Source organism: Platalea leucorodia (genome assembly GCF_965183815.1).
Source record: "Platalea leucorodia genome assembly, chromosome: 4".
NCBI lineage: Eukaryota > Metazoa > Chordata > Aves > Pelecaniformes > Threskiornithidae > Platalea > Platalea leucorodia.
The window spans coordinates 76,965,439-76,986,527 of record NC_138826.1 but is presented as its reverse complement, the minus strand read 5'-3'; the positions used below and the strand labels follow the sequence as shown (position 1 = coordinate 76,986,527).

General features: G+C 41.7%; 2 protein-coding genes across 3 annotated transcripts in view; one reads left to right on the top strand and one right to left on the bottom strand.

Annotated features, from left to right (window-relative positions):
* The window catches only part of FGD6 (FYVE, RhoGEF and PH domain containing 6), a 77,418-nt gene extending 69,646 nt beyond the window's left edge, over nt 1-7,772 (bottom strand). Inside the window, exon 1 of the mRNA XM_082310555.1 lies at nt 7,641-7,772. Coding sequence (XP_082166681.1) covers nt 7,641-7,653 — 13 coding nt within the window. The 5' untranslated portion in view covers nt 7,654-7,772. The remainder of the gene's footprint in view (nt 1-7,640) is intronic.
* A 214-nt stretch (nt 7,773-7,986) lies between these two features.
* VEZT (vezatin, adherens junctions transmembrane protein) overlaps nt 7,987-21,089 on the top strand; it is a 59,582-nt gene continuing 46,479 nt past the window's right edge. For both annotated transcript variants that reach the window (XM_082309579.1, XM_082309578.1), the window contains exon 1: nt 7,987-8,132. In XM_082309579.1, coding sequence (XP_082165705.1) covers nt 8,097-8,132 — 36 coding nt within the window. In that variant the 5' untranslated portion in view covers nt 7,987-8,096. The remainder of the gene's footprint in view (nt 8,133-21,089) is intronic.

Below are 21,089 nucleotides of genomic sequence, written 5' to 3'. Positions count from 1 at the left end.
CTTGGGAACTCTTCCTGATGCCCAAGTGAGAGAAACAGATTGCAGAAGATACAGGAGATTAAACACTGGCTAGGTAAGCGATATCCTGTGGATTATTTGTCCCACTCTACAAATTGAAGTCCATAAACCTTGGAAGTATCTCTCTCTCTAGTGGGACTGCCTAACGTTTTGGATAGCAATCAAACTAGATTACTCTGCAGGGCTTTCAACTAGTATTTACTAGGGAGGACACTCAGAAGTTATAATATGATACCATTACTTGAATATAAGATTCAAAACTAAAACATGAAAATATAAAGGGATGCAAAGAAAACAAACCAGTTGTTTATAAGCCAGTAGAGGAAACGTGGATAATGAACAGAGTGAGAAAAATTCACTTCTGATAATAAGGGCAATTCAATACGATTTCTGAAGCCTACTAGAATTTTTCAAATTACTCCAACATTAAAAACCATCGGGACAGAGAGAAGAGGGCAAGTTGTGTGGTACAATAAAGACACCACTATCTGCTTTAAAGTGATTGCTCATTTCATCTAGAGTAGATACGGGTCAATGTATTAACAGGCACATAACAGTCTCAGTATCAATACAGATCTGCAGTCAACAGCTCAATCAGAAAGGAATGTGATGAAGAGCCCTTTCAAACATAAATATGACGTGAGAAGAAAGACTCCAGGAAGGGAATGCATACCAGTAGTTTTCCCCAACAAAATATCTTTTAAGTTTCTGAAAAATACAAGTGATGAACTTCTTAAAAAAAATCACAGCAGCTAGGCAAGGATAAAAGTATACTAGATTCCAATTAGAAATCAAGAATTAAAGTTCAGTTGATTATAAACTAATTTAATTCACTGTGTGTGGATAAAAAACAGTTCTACATAACACAGTGCTTTAAAATGAACAGTTTTTCATCCTGAATAGAAAGAAAACTAAGTAGGAGGCAACTGTTATATATAAAGGTGTAAGGAATGACTGAAGTCATATGAGAATGACTTTTTGTTAAATGACAAGCATAAGCAAGCCTCTTTGGTGAAAAACAGTAAATATAATCAAGGAAACGTTATACAACAAATGCATGGAGTGGCGAGTTGTTTGGACGACGGGCTTTCTCCTGGTCCCATATGGAACTGTTCACCTAAGAAAAGAGATTGTTGGTTATGCTTAGGAGAGGAAAAACTGAAGAGAATTTGGAAATCATTGTAGATAGTTATTTTATGAGACCTCCATGCAGGTCTACAGCTAAGCAGTAAATAATCCTCCAAATTACAAGGAGACAAATACAGAAAGATGAAGGGAGCTGAAAATATTTCTGTATGCAGCACCTGCCAGACTGTTAGTGACGTGCTATGTCACCTTCTGGCATTCTTAGATCAAAACTTGGGATGAATGCAAGAAATAACTACAGATGTATCCAAGGTCTAAAAATCATGTCTCGAATCCCAGGAAAGCTCATCCTGCTTAATATAACCAAAAATTTAAGAAGTGCGATGGTAATATATATACTTAAGTATATAATATATATACTTAAGCACATGTGAAAGATTTTTGATAACAGATGGCTCTTTAATCAGGGGAAAAAAAAAAAAAAAGACATGATGAGATCCCATAGCTGACCACTGAATTTTGACAAGTTCAAACTAGAAACAAAGCTTTAATATTATTATTAAACCCAAAGGATAATTAACTACAGGAACATCTCGCCTAGGGTTGTGGAGGAGCAACCAGCACTTATGGTCAACCTAAACTCACTTTCTGAGATGTACAGAAGTTTCAGAGGAAATTTTGGACTGGTCATTGGATTCTCTGGCTTGTCTTACTCAGGAGAGTAGAACAGAGAATCACTATGATTTCCCCTGCTCTGCCCTCCAATCTTACCCCATTTCTCGGAGAGGATGCCTGCATCCAGACTAGCATCATGGGTTACCAGTAATAAACCCAAATGTAAGAGCAGAAACACAAAGTTTTATTCACATAAACAGGTTCAATTATTAGGAGCCAGAGAAGCAGCCAGAGATATCCTCTGACCTGCTTGACTAGGCAAAGGAAGAAATCCATAAATAAAGTGACTAACAAAGCTGCCATCATCAACAGGAAATCTACTGCTCATCTAGGAACAGCCAACACCGGGTTCAGTGCTGAAGAAAAAAAAAAAAAAAGATTATGCTTAAAAATACCAACACACCCAACACCCTTCAAAAAAGTAGATTAAAAAGGGTATTATTTTTCTAAGAATAAATAGCCATTAACACCACCTATGCAGGTCAATGCATAAGCTCTTTGTCCAACTTCAGCTTATAGCACAGAGAACAGACATTTGTCCCTCTGGTGAATTATCTCCTCCAGCATGCTGAGGAAAAAGCAACACCCATTCTCATCCTGCTGAGCTGCTCTGCGACCGACACTTGTTTACTGCTCAACTAGCACGTGTTCCTGTCCTACCTTCAAGTTGTTTTAGAGGACGATGAGAACACCGTGGAGCAACCTCTACTCTCAGTGTTTTGGCCTTAAAGTGTCCATTTCTATTCTTCAGATGATAGAATTTGATAATTGAGGATCTCACTTAAAAATGCTCCTGTGTCTTCTCCTATGCAATATCATTAATGAGCAGAAAAGCCAATAAGACAGTGCAGTCTTAAGCACTACTATCACAGCTTTAAATATTCTCCTCAAATTTTTACCTCTTGTTATCTTGCCTGCCCAGCACAGGAATAGGGAGAAAAGAAGATATATGAAGTTGAACTGGGGGGGGAAAAAAAAAAAAAATCAAATAGCACTACCTCTTCTGTAATAAACCCTACTATTGCTAAAGAAACATTTTCCCAGGTTATGTTTATGCATGTATTTTTGAGATTATGTTAACAACTTCTACACTTGGGAGCAGCAAAAGAACAAGTTATGTTCACCTGCATCTGTTCAAGAAACAGGGACGAATGGTTCTGGAGGCTGTCGTGCAAACATAACTCGATATTCCTTTCCTTGCAACGCTCCACGTGAACAGAGGCCTCTCTCCTGGTATTCAGTGTCCCCCTACGGGACTGTCTCTAGCCACCCAAGAGGTATCCCCGTGGCAGGATCCTGCAACCCACCCTAAAGAAATATCCTTTTCTTTAAAGGATTTTTTTAAAGAAATATCTCTTTCTTCTAAAGAAAGCAGTAGGAGGACAGTAAAACAATTAATCAGATTTTGATCTGATTATCTAAAATAAGATTTTGACAGCAGCTGGACCGAAACTTAAGGTACGGGTACACAATCAAGTTACTATGGGGTAAGCCAAGGTGTGAATTTAACAAATCAGCCAGTCTATAGCTGGCCATATGTATACTCTTATCTTACCGCACAGTACACGAGGTAGTTTATTCCTTTTGACCTATGAGGTGAAATCTATTTCACACGTACTAAGAAAAGCAAAGGAAAGGGCTTGAAACAGTTACCGCTTAGCAGCTGGCCTACTGTAAATGTACATATTGGCTTTCTCATGGCACCTTGTTTACATATGCATATGCTATTCTCAGAGTTAGGAAATCACATCTGTAGGCTACATATGAAAATAAAACAATGCCCAGAAGGTATCTACCAAGAGATCAATGTGCTCTTCTTTCTTACACAAAGGAGGAGCTTGCTCCAACAGCCAATTTACTGTTTCTGGGACTACTTTTGGCATAAAATGCTACAACTCATAGACAAGAAACAAGAAAGCCAATCCAGCTTTTACAAAGCGTGCAGGGAGAGGCATAATTATTGCTATATATTTTGGACACAGTCAGAGATTATTGTGATGGTAGTTAATACACCGCACAGAGAAAGAGATAAAATATTTTAAAACTCCTGTTCTCCAGCAACTTAAGTTTTAATGACTCACAACAAGGCTTTTCAGTTCAATTACTTTGCTTTCAGTTACAGAAAGAAAGTTTCATTAGGTAAACACCTCAAAAAAGTATTCTGAGATCATTAATTTATTTTCTGCAAATATGTATTTATTTTCTCGTTATGCAAAGGCTCTGATTTTCTCAGGTGCCACGATGCTTAAAAGAAAACAAAAAAAGGAATGAGTCATGACATCCCGGAAGATAACACGTGTAGTTTTTAAAATACAAGGGGAAAACAATGGTTTCCAAGCCACTATGGTTTTAGAAAACATCCTAAATAAACTGCAAAAGGAAAACATTAATTTCAAAAATCTCAGGTTGTTCAATGACTTGTTGAAATAGAACAGGAAAGTTGGGGATAACTTTAGAGTAAGGACGAGAGATGAATAAACAAGCTTTTAAGATCGCATGCAGAGATAGAGCTGAGTAACTTTAACGAGACTTGACATATTAGAGGGTTAAAGGGACATTAAACCCTGTAGGCCTCATTTTTTCAATCCTTGAAAGCAATGAAGTTTGACTGGAAAACTCATGTTGATCCCCCCCCCCCCCCCCCCCGCTATGTTTTTTTTCCATCTGAATTACATTTTTGACATTAAAACACACTACATATTTCTCATTGCTGTTGTCAATTCAGATTTCAAGTCTAAGCTATACATTCTGCCCACATTAAATAAGCTGTATAGATTCACATATAAGGACTGTTTCTTCAGCAAGAAATAATAAATGTCAAACTCATAACTCCGAGCTTTTGTTTTTCCCTTTTAAAGGCAAAGCACATACTTGAAGACAGCACAATAGTTCTAGGCAGAAAATGAGTAAATGCGCATTCATCAGCATTGCATATAAAGAATATGCAGTACATGAGAAAGCAATGAGAGAATAGCTATAAAAGAAGGTTAAAACCAAAATACAGGTTGATCACTACAATAAGATAATTTTTAAATTATCTAGAAGTATTTTAAATAAGTGCTGTAGTTCCTTAGTTCTAACACGTCCAGATTTACATATACATCTTCATACATGTAAGCAACAGCTGTGAAAGAACTGCTTCACCTATCACTGAATTATATCCAGCTCTGGACTGAGATTCAAATGAAACAATTCTGTGGAGGAACTAGAAAACATATATAGCAATAAACTGAAAATGCACTGCATTATTTAGAAAGGCAAAAGGCAAGCTGGAGTGGAGTTAAGGCTGCATTATCAATGTTCGGCCTTTTGCAACTTCTGTACACGGGCAGAAGCTGTGGTCGGTATTTCTCTCCCTACCATAGCTCCCTCAAGCAGCACAGTGTCTCTCTTTCAGAGTCCTGCATATTAAGCTGAAGTCACTCATATCTGCAAATCCTACTTAAAAATATTAAATCAATACCAATGATGTTGTACCAGGTTGCTTTATTCTAGAGGTACATTAAAGCAAGACACAAGAGAGAGACGCTCAAGACCTTCAAGTTAAACTGAAGGAAGAGCAGAAGGATTTCTAGGCATTTCAAACTCCATCTGAAGCCTTCACACAGGATAACATTTCCACTGAAAAGCTGTATTACCAGTCAGTTGTCAAAAAGCTAGCTTACGTAGCAGAAACCAGAGTAATAGCTGAATTCACAATCTAAATAATTTCAATGTAGGAAATAGATCCTATAGATCACAGAACTGGAATTAAAATATAGGAGTTGGTAAGTCTTTATTTCAGCAATAGCTTTTAAAGCATGTCTATATATTTCAGGAGCTAAATTCTGCAGCAATACAAAGAGACGGATATTAAACCTTCAGAACTGTCTTCTGGCAGTCCTCAGTCTCTTCATACCCTGCCTATGAGCTCCTTAACTGAAATGTCAAAAGCTGTCATGACACTAACAGCAGGATCGTGAATCTCTGATCTTGTTTCACCTGTTCCCCATATATTTTTTTTATCCTCACATAATCCATCACACACAAAATACTCTTCATCCCCTCTTCAATAGCCTTCACATATCCCTGAGCTTCCCCCTTCCTGCCCACCAGGACTCTCTCTACGCCTTTCCCTTCAAATCCCTGCTAAAATTCACATTTTCCATGAAACTGTCCCACTTTCTTCCTACTGATATTCCTCAGCATCCCTTTCTCTTTTTTTTAAGTGACTTTGTTCACCAGACCCCTTCCTCCTCACCTTCCCCACAAACACCCTCACAACATAATCTAAAACAGAGACTCAGTCACACAACCTCAGCTCTAGAAGTCCTGAAATCACTGTTTAGTGCTGAAAATCTATCCAACTTTCTGAAACTTAGTACCGTATCAAATTTTAACAGCCCAGCTGTAAGCTCTTGAGCACCCCCTAACACATATCTTTTATTTGCACAGCTGTTTAACTCAAAAAAAGAGCAGCAGTGAATTGTACTACCAGCAGCGCTACTAAACAACATGAACATACAATGCAGCTGTTAATGATGATATATCATTAGATCTATCCCGCTTTATTACATGTCTGATGATATCCCGCTTTAATACATGTCTTTCCAGATCTAAACAAAATCAGTTCTATCATATATATTAAAAGTGGAAATATATTAAACGGAGCAGAAAGATGCATTAAATAGCTTTTTTTATTTTCCAGTAAATTCTGATTCACTTAACCCAGATAACTTAATTAATGCTGGACTTGCTAACAATTTGACATGTTTGAGAGGAAAACACTGAGAATTCGGTTGATGTTTTTGCTTGATGTCTGTGTGTGTTGCTTTTTCTTTAGGACACCCCCCCCCCCCTTACGGGAAGCACTTCGCTGCTTCAGGTTTACGCTGTAATTAGTTGTGTTTCCACCCAATACACCATAACTTACACATGACATATTTTCAACGCAGAGACAACTCTTATTCTTGTCTTCAAGCAGGCTAAGAAAGGAATCCACTAATCTAACAGACAGGTAAGCAGAAGCACTAACAGCACACCACCGCGCAGGCAAACAAACAAAAAAATAGGAGCGACTCCCTTAAACGCGGGGAGCTCTTGTTTTCAACCAAAAGTTTGCCTCGCAGCTCTGTTAGCCATAAAATTGGCAGCGGTCAAGAACGGGTGGGGGGGTGAGGGGCAAGGTAAGGTGAGGGAAGCCCGGGAGTAGGTCAGTTCCCACCAGCGGCTGGGAAGGGAGGCCAGCGGCTGGGAAGGGAGGCCAGCGGCGAGCGCTTTCCAGCACCCCGGCCTCTGCGCGGGGGCTGCGGCTCGTACGAGCGGGCGCAGGGCAGGTTCGCCCCTGCGGCAGAGCCGGAGCTCGCAAACTTTCGCAGCTCCGCGAAGTCGGACGGAGCGATGACCCGAGCCCCGCCGCTGTCCCTCCTGCCAGAAAACCCCCTCTCCCCGGCGCAGGCTCTTGGCAGGTTTCGCCCGAAGAGGCGCGAAGCCTCTCGGCCGGACACCGCGGCCAGAGCCGGACGCCGGGCGGCGAGCCCGCCTCAGCTCGGCGCGGCGCGGCGCAGCGCCGGCCGCCGGGGCCGGGAGGTGCCCGCACGCCCAGCCCGCCTCCCCGCGCCTCCCCCGGGGCGAGGGGGGGTCGCAGCGCCCGGCCCCGCCGCGGCGGTGCGGGGCGGTGCGGGGCGGGGGGGGAAGCGGGCGCAACCGCCCGGCGCCGCCGGGACGAGGAGCGCGGCGGTGGCGGCTCCGGTTCCCGTCCCGCGCCGGCACCGCCGGGCGGCCGCGGCGAACCTCCCCGGCCGCCGCGGGGTGAGGCGAGGCTCCCTGGCCGGGCTGGCGGAAGGGAACCGCCGCTCCCCAAACTTTCCCCGGGCACTCACCGGCGGAGCTCATGGTGCTCCCCACGCGCCGCGCCGTCCCTCTCCTCGTCCCTTACGCCACGGCCCCCCTGAGGGCCGAGGAGAAGGAGCCCATTGTTCCCCCGCGCCGCCACCCAGCACCGCCAGCAGCAGCCCCGGCCGCACCCCCCGCCCGCCGCCGCATCCCGCCCCGCGGCTGGCGGCAGAGTGAGCGCCGGCAGCGCCCGCCGCCTGCCCCGCCGCCGCCCGGCGGCGCCCCCTGCCGGGCCCGCGGCCCGCCCCGGCCCGGCCCCGCCCACCGACAGCGCCGCCCACGGGGCGCCCGGAAGCGGGGCCTCGCCGAGCCTTCTGGGGGCCGTAGTTCCCCCCGCCGCCAGGCAGGGCCGGGCCGGGCCGGGCGGGGAGGGGAGGGGTCGCCGGCGGCGCGGCGGACTCCGTTTCCCAGAGTGCCCGCAGGGGGTGGCATGGCGGAGAAGGATGACACCGGAGTTTGACGAAGAAGTGGTGTTTGAGGTGGGCGCGGGGGCGACCCGGGGCGGGTTGGGCCCGTCTCTCTCCGCCCCTCGCCGGGGCGTTGCGCCGCGGCCCCCGGGGGCGGCGTGCGCCGGGCGGCCCGAGGTGACCGTTGGGCGTGAGGCGGGCGCGGGGCCCGGCCCGGGGGCAGCGCCTGCCGCCGGCGGCGGGCGGGGGAGCGGGGCAGGGCGGGAGCCGGCGGCGGCAGCGGCAGCGGCGGGCCGGGGCGGTGCTCGGCGCTCGGCGGGACCGGCGGGACGGCGTGGGGTGTCCCGCGCTCCAGAGCAGCCCGGGGACCGGCGTGGCGCCGCGCCCCTCCGCGCAGGCCGAGGGCGGGAGCGCCGGCGGGAGAGGGGGCCGGGCCGGGCCGGGAAGGGAAGGGGCGATCCTTTGTGCGGCGGCCCGCCTGGGCTGCGCGGGTCGGCGCCGGCCGGGCTGCCTCTCCCCGCGCGTCGGGCCGCCGGCCTGGCGACCTGCGTGAGCGGGAAGCGCGGCGGAGCGGGAGGCCCCTGGCGGCGGGCGCTCCCTCAGAGCCGCCTGCGCCGGCCCCGGAGGCGCGCAGGGGGCTGAGGAGGGGCGAGGGGCGGCCGGGGCGCCGGCGGCACCGCCCGGTAACTGCGGGTGCAGGGAGCGCAGCGCCCGCGGGAGGCCGCGCACCGCGCTGCGCTGACCCTTGAGCTGGGGGTGGGGGCAAAGACAGTCAATCCGCTGCGTAGCTAATAAATCCTGCTTCTAAATCAGTGTAATTCACTTAAAAGGTATGTTTCAGCACACACTTATCTGTGTAGTAAGTACTGAAACCACCTTATCTTTCTAGTGTTTATATTATTTACAGGATTTGCATAAAACTTTCACAATGATATTGCATGTTTTATTAGATAATGAGGCTACAATATCATCTTGGCCTTATCGAAAACGGTTATCTATCTGCTGTTGCAATTCGGTAACATCAGATCAGTTTGCAGTGAGTGCGTGTAATTGCGTCTTCATGGAGAGCACACCTGGTTTTGCAGGTGTACACAGAAAGTGGTTATAGAGAAATACTGTCTTTAAAGTTATTGATTATTATAATAGTAATAAGGCTTCTGGTTTTACCAGGATTCAAAAAGCTCCTTACATAAGGAATGATTTTTTTTTTTTCCTAGCTGTGTAAGTACTACCTGTATATGGCTTTGGTCTGTACCACAAAGTTTTGTGTTTATCCACAACCAACCTTGAATTCTAGCAATAAAATCTGTTATTTATATTGCTGCTATGTTAAATTGTTTCCTTCAATGGCATAAATCCATGGAGAGAATTTATTTCATGGGTATAATGCCTGCCCTCTGTATTTCCTTCTTCAGTAAAAGTGATACTCATTTTACAGTTCCACAGTTCATGCAGCAGTTACTGTTTTTATTGAAAAAAGTTCTGCTGCAGAGGGAGTAAAAGATCTCCCTGCATGTGTATATGCACTTCACTATTTTCTTAGCATTTTGGGAGTGGATTGCTGTCACTAGTAAAGGCTCTTTGATACATTACTGTGTCAAGTGTGTGTATGTATGTATATATACACACTTATAGGTATACCGAGTGAGGTAGTAACGGATCTTTAGTATATTATGGTACAACTGTAACATCAGATAAGCAACAGTAAGAAAAATACAGGTTTTTTTTGTTTGGTGTGTTTTTTTTTTTTTTTTTTGTGGTTGATTGGTTGGGGGGCAGAGCTGGGTGAGATACCTGCTGATAATGTAGAAATGGCCACAAAAATTATCTTCAGAAGTGCTCAGCAGGGTTCATGCTATTGTAAAATGAAGGCTCCACAGAGAATTATGAACATACTAGGAAGAAAATTAACTCTATCCCAGCTGAAACCAGGACAATACTCCACACAGATGAGCCAGAGATGAGGATTAGCAAGGAGCTGAAAAATATTTGGGTAGTTATTGCTACAAAGTATTTATTTTTTAATTACTGGTTTAATTTTTTTCTTGGGCCCTAAACTCTCTCCCTTAATTATTTATGGTTTCTGTTAAGCAACTATATTTTTCTGCACCTTGGTAGGTCGTGTTGTTTGTCTGTGGTCACTATTGCAAGGAGGCCTTCAGCACTTAGACCTAGGTTACTGTGAACAGCTGTTTTCTCTGTGCTTTTGGAGCTCTTGTGAACAAGATAGTGGTCAATATTATAAGCAGTAGTGGTCTGCTAACAAAGGCATAATCAGGAAAGAAGTGGTCCTTCGTGTTTTGCATGCCCAACAGAATGGGTAAGAGAGGCAAGAGAAGCAAATGCGATATTCTTCACCTATTCCACATCACAGTTATGCCCAGTGTTGTTTTCTGCACATTTTTCAGGTCATAGCTCCGTCCAACAGGCCCTGAATACATCAATGACAGTTGTCTGCACTTCGAATTTTGCAGCATCAAATAGATGATGGCCCACAGATTGATCAGTCCTTGGAAGCTCATAAATATCTTTTTTCTCACTATCAAAGTATCTTTTACATTAATGTATCTCTGAAGGAAGGGAAGCACAAACATGGCATCGCTGCCCTGGGAAAGCAGTGTTTTCCATCCGGTTCAAGAGCCGTTGCAGATCATTGTGACTGAACAATAATGAACAATGGGCATTTTACTTTATCCAGTAAGTGCTGCCATACTCTATCCAGTTTATAAATGAATTCCTACAGCAGCCAGCCACTTTCATTCACCAACTGCATAGTCCTCAGCACTTCAGTTCTTGTGTTTGTTACAACCAGTTGCTCTTGTAATTAAAACACTACAGATACTGGGGGGAGGGAGGGAACAGAACCCAAGAAACACAGAGGTGCCCCCGATATGCTTGGCCCGGGCTCATCGGCCAGCAGTGTGTCAAATTAAAAATTGTTGCAGCATAGAGCAGATTGTACTAAAAAATGGAGGAACAATGAATGATATATTTTTATTAATGTCTGTCTTAATTTATTAAGGGAGATCATGAGATAGGAAATTTGCTGTTGTTATTTGAAATGAGTTTTTTACAAAATGAGCTAGAAGATGGAATGCTGCAGTTACAGTGTAGTGTGCACTGCAGTTACAGTGTACCCCAGAGTCCTCTGGAAAATTGAAGTGTTTTGTGTATTTTGATACGAGACTGGAATTGTGTTAGGGTTTGTTGTTTTTATTGTTTGGAAAATGACATTTCCTCCTTGTTCTCTTTTTTTTTAAAGTATAAATTAAAGAAGCTCCTTGTTCAAACTGGCTAAATTTCTGCATCATTATTGCAGGGGGAACTTCATTGCTTTCATAGTTAATAACTGCCATCTAATTTCTGACTTGAAATTTATTCATGGCCACTTCATACCTACTTGCACTTTTGCTAATATTGTACATTAGCACATATAGTTCTTATATTTCTGTAGAATTTACCTCACCTAATGTATTCATAGAAAGCAATCTTATCCTGGCTAGGGATTTTGCTAAACTGAGTAATCCAATATATTTTAGCTTCCGTTCACAAAACGGATTTTACTGTTCTTAATTTTTCATTTGTTTGCTTTTGTTTGTTTGTTTTTTGGTTTTTTTTCTACGTCTGCTTCAGTTTGAGTTCATCTTTCTTTACCTGAGCTCACAGCATGGTACTCGGCATTCTTGCTGGAGTCTTGTACAACTATTTTCACTTGCTTCTGCTGGAAATAATTTGTTTCTTGCATCTTAGGCCTACAAACAACTTTTTCAAGTCTTCATACTCTTTGACTTGGTTGTAACAGGAGAGGGTAACCACTCATGTCTGTCCTTATTTTTATCAACAGCTTCCACATTATTGGAGAGTTTGTTTTTATTAGTCCCTCTGTGTAAGGTCTTGCTGTTGTCTAATGTGAAATTCCATGCCATTATCAGTACCCACTCAGGGTCATCCAGTTCTTTTTGTATGATGTTTCAATCTTTTTCTGTGCCTATGTTACTTGGTGTTATTGGGAAATTTCATTAGCGTGCTTTTTTGGTACAAGGTTAATTAAGGAAAATTCAAAAGCTTTGACCAAAGACTCATTCGTTAGGAACTCCATTAGTAACCTTCTGATCTGATAGCTTTCCGTTCAGCATAACCCACTGTTATCTCTGCCATCTACATATTTGATTCCTTTCCCATCTTTTTCATCTTAACTATTATGGCACAGTATCAAAAGTCCATACCCCATATGGCACAGTATAAAAAGTTCATGTAAACTTCCTGCATTTCCTTTACCTAGAAAAATCAGCTGTCTTGTCAGAGAAAGATGTCGAGTGAGTTTGGCACAATCTACCTCTGGTGAATCCATGTGATATCTTCTTTGATGATCATCTGTTTTCTTCTTTGTCTTTGAATTTTGCAAGAATAATTATTCTCAGTAGCATGCTGGCTTTTGATCAGATTCATAGGCCTGGCATATGCCTGATTGCTTTTTTCTCCTTGTAAATATAGGCACTATGTTTGCTTTTTTCCACTTTTGAGTTTATAGATTAAAAATCCTTTCTGCTGGATCTTTGATCTCCTGTGCCCATTATTCCAGAACACTGGGATGAAGGTGAGCCAGACACTGCTTTTTGAGTGCATTTTCAGCTCCTGATTTCTCCTTCCAGCTAAGTCATTTGTCCTATATGTTAATGAGCTTGTGCAAGTTTGTTTTTTACATTTGGATATATATTAAAGGTATGTACACAGAATCACATGGTTGAGGTTGGAAGGGACCTCTGGAGGTCATCTGGTCCAAGCCCCCTGCTCAAGCAGGGCCAACTAGAGCTGGTTGCCCAGGACCATGTTCAGATGGCTTTTGAATATCTTGAAGGACGGCGACTCCACAACCTCTCCGGGCAACCTGTGCCAGTGCTCAGTCACCCTCACATTAAAGAAGTGTTTCCTGATGTTCAGAGGGAACCTCCTGTGTTTCAGTTTGTGCCCATTGCCTCTGGTGCTGTCACTGGGCACCACTGAAAAGAGCCTGGCTCCATCTTCTATGTACCCTCCCTTCAGGTATTTATATACATTGAGGAGATCCCCTGAGCCTTCTCTTCTGCAGGCTGAACAGTCCCAGCTCGCTCAGCCTTTCCTCGTGTGTGAGATGCTCCTTCCTTCAGGTTCACCCAGACTGTTGTTGGAACCTAATCCCAGAAAGTGTTCCTGACTGTGTCAGCTATATGGTTCTGGTGGAAAGGTTAGAGCTGACTTTTGTTTTCCATTTTAATACTGTGTTTGCAGAAGAAAGTTAATTCATGCAAGATTTTTCACCAGATTGCACAAAAAAGTAAGATTTTGACACCCACGATGTCAAACTGCTGCCCTCTTGGATTTTTAAGGGCTTTTTCATACACAGTGTTTGAAATATAAAGCTTTGTGTGTAGAACTGTGTAAAATACAGTACTCATTTTCATTGCCATAAACATCTCTCTCTTTTTTTTTTTTGTTGTTTTAGTTAGGAAAGAAAGCTTTCGTCACTTGACATTGTTTTAATTAAGTCAAGAGTCTTGTGCCATTCCTACAACCAGTTCTGTCCATATTATTTACTTAATGTTGCTATTCACTGGCTATTTCAGTACTAATGGAAATACATGTTAAAGAATAACCCCACTAAAGGCTGGCTGAGCATCATGATGTTAGTGTCACAGTTGAATCTAATCTTTTATTCTAGATCTAGAGGATCTGATCATTAGTATGACTCCAGACTTTTAAATTTGGGATTTGTTGTTTGTCCCCTTAGAAATCCCAGACTGAACAAACCAATATAAATAGTATATGTGATCTTTCCCGACTTCAAATTTTATTTTGTGCAAATGGGAGAATAATACCAAATTAACAAAATTAGACTTTCTTTGGCTCACCTATCTGCATCAAATCTTGGAATGCATACTAATCTGTATTTAAAAAGAAAACAAGCTAGGGATGAATGCAAAGAGATTCAAAAATCTCATGTCCAAATTTAAAAGTTTGTATCTATGTAAAATATTGAACACAGCTCTACTGAACCTAGAATTGGAACCCACAAACTCAGAACAAAGATTTTGAATGTATAACAGATGCTCTCATGTCACAGCCAGCCCTTGCTCAAGCAGTCATCTTCCCATCATTGGTGGAAAATATGCCCAGAAACGGAATTACCCTTTCCAGAGTTTGGAGAGACATGCTCTGCGTTCTTTGTCTTCTTACTGTAGTGGAAGAAGCTAATGTGAAAAATGAGTCCTGAAAACAGTGAAATGCTTTACAAAAGCAGCATGCCATCCTGAGAGAGAAAGGAAGCTCCAGGGCTCAGCAGAGCTGGCAACTGGATGGCCCTGGGTCTGGCCTGTGTGGGGAGGAGGTAGGAATGGTGGAGTCCGTTTGGGAGAGACGTGGGACAAAAGTGCTTGGGAAATACAGGGCAACATCATAAGGCATTCAAATGTCAGGTTCAGAAAGACAATTCTCACTGCATATTTAGGCAACAAGCCAAGATGCTGCTTGGCGCTGAGGGGCGTGGAGGATGCCCACATACAACGTTCTGAAATACAGATTTCTGGAAGATTTAAGAGAGATTCCAGCAAGAGGCACCACCATTTCCCAGCATAATACAACTATATTCAGAGCAGCCTTTAGCTGATGTGTTTTCTGTAAGCCTACAATAGTAAAGCATGTCTAAAATATGTTTTTTCTTTGCTTAGAATACTGGTGCATCACTAAATTGAGATGTTCAAATCCTCATCTGAACCCTTTTAAACCAAATGTAGCTTTTATCAAAACACTCAGTGATGTTTGTTTTCACAAATGCTTTCTCCAACCAAATTGAGCTGTTCTAAAATTATTTTGTTTAAAAAAAAGAAACAAAAACAAATTAAAACCCCAGGAAACCTAACCTCAGAAACTTTTTGTTGTGGTGAAAAGTTTAAATCACATTCATTCAAAAACCTCAAAACTTTAGGACTTTCAAAGCAATGTGATTTTTGTCAAGCATCAGGCTTATTAATGTTGGATTCTAAAAAATAATGTTTCAAATGTTATAAATTAGGAAAAAGAAGAAGCTGAAAAAGGACATTCACACAACTTCACTGGTAGTGTCAGTAATGCTCCCTCAACAGGATTTTTCTCACCAAATATTGGGTGGACTAAAGTTGTAATACTCTCATTTTATACGTGCGCATGAAATAAAGCCAGTTTTAAATACACAGTTCTGTCAAAGCCACAGTTCACTTGCCATTCTGATGAGCTGTTTCTGAGACTGTGCTTTGCCTGCCTGAAGTGTGGGCTGTTGCCAGAAGAAGTGTTTGGGCTTCACTCCTCTTTTCCGGCTTGTTCCCATCCTCTTCCTTATGCTGGTGCCTAGATTTGTGGGTGATGCTGTAAGCTGGCTCAGGAGACTGATTAGACTATAAACTAACCTGCCTAAGAAAGAAAAAAAAGATGGTGTGTTTTTTTTTTTTTATTATTTTTACAATCAGGTCAGTTCCTTGTTCCATCTCACCATTTGGCTGTATAAATATTACCATTAGTGTTCTAAAATGGCACTGCAGCTTTCATCTGCACCTACTGGTAATGGCAGATTAAATTGAGCATGTAAATGTAGCCTGGGGAGATATCTCTGCTGCAAATTGCGGTGTACCGTAGAAGCACCTGGACTAGTGACGGATGGACTATTTCGGATATTTTGTTTCTCAGCAGTCCACTAAGAGGAAGGGGAGGAGAGGCTGTGCTTCTTTTCATCACATGGCTGCGAGGCAGGTGATACTGAAGAGAAAATAAAAGAAACCGCAAGCTTAAAACTGCGTAAAGAGCAGTCTGGTTGTTGCGGAGGCCAAGTAAACTCATCAGGCATTTTTCAATAACACTAATGTTGTATCTGAACAGATAGAGAAAAGTATCATATGGGCCATATGGTGTGCGAACCCATATTGCCTTTATTATTTTTAATAGAAAATTTGAAGACAGAAGTACATGATGATCCATAGCAAATTTTTGAGGTCTGTTGGTCCAAAAATTTTGTAATCCTCTTCTGTAGTAAGTACTGTGGGGTCATGTTTATGGGAGGGTTAATACTGCAGTACTGCTCTCACAACTTCAAGTCATGAATCAACTTCCTTGAGACACTTGAATAAAAAAAATGACTCACGGTACTTTTCTTTTAGCCTTTATAATGTGATTGACTCTTATTTCTTGGATGCTTTTTACTTCAGTTTGCTTACAGTGTGTTGTCAGTAGGAGTCAGAATTAACATGATTTATAATGGATAAACAAGTTCATTCTTTGGAGCTGGTGTTTTAAAGAGGTTTCCAAAATGTTTCAGAAATACGCTGCTAGTTTACCAGATGCATTGATTTCATTAATTTAGTTTTGAATGTAAGTGAAGGGTAAAATCTGTGAGTTGTTAGTAACTGGTATAAAACAAACCAGTTTTCCTGTATCAGCCTAGTGTGATGACCTGCGTGATCAGTGACTTCCCACCCAAAGCTTCGGGTACAGAATCTGGCTGGCCTGTTACCCTCTTCTCCAGGGAAGGTAACGTTTACCACTTTACTTTCAGTTTTTCAGGTATTTTTCATCTCTGTCCTTGTCAGAAAGGTCCTGCTCAGCTTTTCACCTGTATTTGCAGTTCCACTTTTGAATGGGTAAATAACGCAGAGCTCTCAGTGAGTTTCAGGGCTTTGTCTGGTATGTAATATTTCTTTCTAAGGCTTTTCCACGATGGCGGTAATGTGCAACCACCTGCTGAGAATGCAAAGGAAAGAGCTTTCCCATGTCACAGACCAAGTGATACACAACTGTACACAGGCTATAAAACTTTCCTAACTCTTCAGGACACATGGGTGCATGCAGAATTAGATATATATTGTACATCAGAAAATATCCGGGAACAGTAGCAGATTAATGGCTTCCAAGTAGTTCTCGGAGCCTGCTTCTAAATCAGATGATACAGTAGTGCTGGAAAAACCAAGGTCTGCGCTCCTGTGGTGGTGAAAGCAGAACAGGAAATTTAAATGACTCTTTCGCTGCCTTGAAGTGATTGTCTAATATTAGCCCTGTCAGCGCCTGGCGCTTTGTCAGTCGGAGCACAGGAGGAGGCGGTTACCAGCCAGGAGAATATGACCAAGGCTTTTAAATACTGTTACTTGGAAAGTCTTATTAATGGCTGCGTATAAGATCGATGTGCAATAATTCTTTCAGGCAGTATCCTTTTAAAAGCCTTTAGCAATCTGTCATCCTCATCTCCCTCCCCCCAGTCAGAAAGCCACGTTAGTCAGGAGAAACCGCACGGTCCTGGGAAGTTTCAAACTGCATCCGCTGATGCCGTCAGGAAAATGCTACTGTGCAGGGGCGCAGGTGCAATTACACTGACGGCTGCTTCTCATCCTCGGCTCGGGGCATCCTGGAGGGACAAGCGGAAAGACACGGGGAGGTGGGCGAGATTCTCTCAGGTGCATGGGAGCAGTACCGAAGAGAAAAATGGAATACCCTCTTCCAGGAGACAAAGATTGCGCTGTCTGTGAGTGTTAGCTCGACTTCAAATCTGTGTTCTGAGAGAGGGAGGGAGATTTCTATACTGTTTATTTTGTTCTGAGTTTAGACACCTGTTCAGCATCTCTTAGCCTTTTCTGTCACTGTGGTACAAATGTTTAATTTTTTTTTTTTTTTAACGGATAATTCATAACTTGTAGTTATTTTGGAGGTGGTTTAAGCTCGCAGGGTGTTTTTGGCATATTGGAAACCTCAGCTTTGGAAAAACATATCTGTATTTCAAGAAGAGATCTTTAAACCTCTTATTTTGTGAAGAGATCTTTAAAGCTCTTACTTTGTGCAATGGCATTAAATATTATTTTTAAAGTTAATCTGCTCCATTAGCTATGGTTGGAAACTAGAGCAGGGGTTTACTAGGTAGTAATTTTTATCGTAGTAAAGAACATTGGGTGTGGGAAGCCCCCGTCTCTAATGGAGAAATCCTGAGTCATTTACTTCATGATGCATCAGCAAAAATAATTTGGGTGTGGCTTTGGTTTTCAGCTGCTATTGTAACAAGGCTGTGAAAGCTAACAGTGTCTTAATGCAATTTGTGATCAGAAAGGTTTTTGTCAGAATACGCACAAAATGCCTCACATACTAAAGCACAATATCTGTGCTTGCAAGGCTGCAATAGATGTAAGTATTTGAATAGATATCTATCAAAAGTAAGCTCTTTTCCAAAGCTAGGGAATTGTCTACTATAACAACCTTTCCATCACATAGCAGTAGGCAATGTTATGTACGTTTGATTATCTTTTAATGTTTGGCTTGGTTTTAATTTTTTTATTTATTTACTTTTACTGTAGGCTTAGAGTTGCAAACACAATCTTTAGTCTTCAGTTTAGGTTATGTTTTTTTCTAAGTCAGTGCTGTGTGGCAAGTGGCATTAAAATGTGCATTGGGGAAAGGGTTAAAGAACAAAACTAATTTAGTAGACTGTTCTTTAATCCTGCATAATATATCTTGGGTTTGGAATCAGACTCAACCACTTTCAACAATGACAAAAGGAGAGTTGTAATTAAACACATGTATGTGAGTGAAATAATTTTTAGCAGTATGGATCTAAAATAAATATGCTCAGGGAGTTATGAATGAGGAGGAAGGGATTTTCTTTCTTGATTCTGGAAATGGGAGCTTATATAAACCTATACTATACTATAAATGTCTAGTTACAATTGAATGGCTTTGCAGTATGACTGACTAGTGAACTACAAAAGTCATAGAAAGATAAGTAGTTTTTTTGTTGTCAGTCTCTGCTGAGTCCCCAGAAAACCCTAATTCTTAAAATTTTCAAAAAGTGAGTTCCTACTCAGTACATCAGCTGTTTCTGACTACCTTGCTTCGCTTAGTAACAAGATTTTCCATGTATAATCTTTATGAAGTACACCAAAGAATAATGGCATTTTGTCTTCTCTCTGTCCTGGAACTGTTTTCCATTTCCAGCACGTATTTTGGACGAGTAGCATAATAAAAAAACGCCCTGGCTGTAAGTGTAATGCCTGTCTCTTGTATCTAGGTGGTCTCAGAAAGTGACTTAGAAGAAACTTCAGAAATAAATACAGCATATTGCTGAGAAACCCTATCTTGGTATCCTCACTTACTTTAGATAATATTTCCCATCAGTAATTGGTAGTATGATGGTAACATAACAATAAGCTGAATTATTACCATTTTTCTTCTTCTCTACTTTGTAAATGATTCGTTACTATGTCATTCTACTAGAGACAACTAAAAATAAATAAATGAACCTGACTGTCAAACATGACTTGTTATTATCTAAGTCGGGAGTGGTTGAAAGTAAAGATTCAAAAATACACGGGAATAGATTCCTCTAGAATAACATGATGATGTATTAATAAGAAGATGAGATTTTATATTTTAAATTTCCTTTTCATGCTGTCCACTGAAACAACCTTGCTGTCCGTTTACCTCACGTTTTAACATAAAAGCTTTCTCTCAAGTCTAAATTATATATTTTTTTTTAATTACAACCTATTAAAGCTTGCAAGGGTAAACTTTCTGGTATGTCCTGAATTTCTTAAACTAAAAGCGTAGTATCTATAATATATGCAGAAATGTAAAATCAGTTGCTCTTTTTTTTTTTTTTTAATGTTAGACTGTTGAAAAAAGGAATGCATGAATTTTGGGCAAAGAAAATTAGGTGGAAAAAAGGCAGATCCCTCCTATTTTCCCCAATCAAGAAGTAGATTGTTTTAGTATTATCATGGCATTTGCAGGTGAAAACAGCTGAGCCTGATAATGCTGATGAATGACAGCACGAATTGAAACCAAGGTACTTTTCTCACAGTTAAAAGTGCATGTGCGAGAATATGTGCGCATTTGTGATCGTTTTTACGGGAAAGAAGGCATTTAGGAGTGAGAGGTTTGGGTAAGGATGTAAGCTAGAAATTCAGAGCTATAATTTGTGGGACATCAGACGTATTATGAGATTTAATTATTGTTTTTAAAGCTTTGTGAAGATGAAAAATGCTTTGCAAGCGTTAAGGATAATACTTCTGTCTCTTGTATTGAAACAAGCAGTATATAGAATAGGATATTTTAATGGTATCATATTGCAATTCTGTAGTTGCATCATTAATAGTTTTCTGATTCTTTAAGAATATTGGAACTTTTGTGTGAATGTTCACATACATAAAATCTACCCTTCAACTTTTTAAAATTCCTTTGCTGGATTTTCTAGCCATTACTTACATATGTCATGGGAGAAATTTGCTATAGACTGTTGGAGACATCCTTAGTGAGTTATACAGACCACACAGCTTTACAAGTGACAGGCTTGTCAGTATCATTTAAAGTTGGGTAGTATCTAGGACATGAAATATAACAAATAAATAAATAAATAGTCTGTGGTTTTATCTTAGCATAGGCTGATGTATGTACGCCATCAGTGATATTTCTAATAGAAAAGGAGTGTAATCTTCAGATTTTCTGAGCAAAATGTAAAGCTGAGTGTGCTACACAAGAGACCTCGCTCTTAATGGAAGAATTTTATTATCAGTTCCTTAAGGTTCTTAATAATCTAATTTCACAAGGGCTTCAACCCACTTCTTATTCAGTGCTTTCTTTACCCATATCTTACATGCGACTAATGGATTCAGAATGGGGAACAATGGTGGTTTTACTTATAGCATAAGGGATTTTAGTCACAGCATAGTGCTTGGTCATTTAAGTTAATAAAAAATGAGGTTTTCCAATGTGCACTTAAATTCTGCTAATAACCTTTTAGAAAAGAATGGGAAAGAGGAAGCATGTGGCGTGAGAGAAATGTGATAGAGGAGGATTGTCGAAACCCGAGTACTCTCTAAGAAACTGAAAGAGGAGAACGTTTATCTACTCGAAAGAATATGTGATAAACATTCAAGTTAAATTTTAATCAATTATCATTTGCTAACTCAATAATCAGAAAACTGATTTCCAGTTCCGAGCAGTGATAAAAAAATGCAAATCTACCCATAATAAGACCCTGTAAAAGCCTTC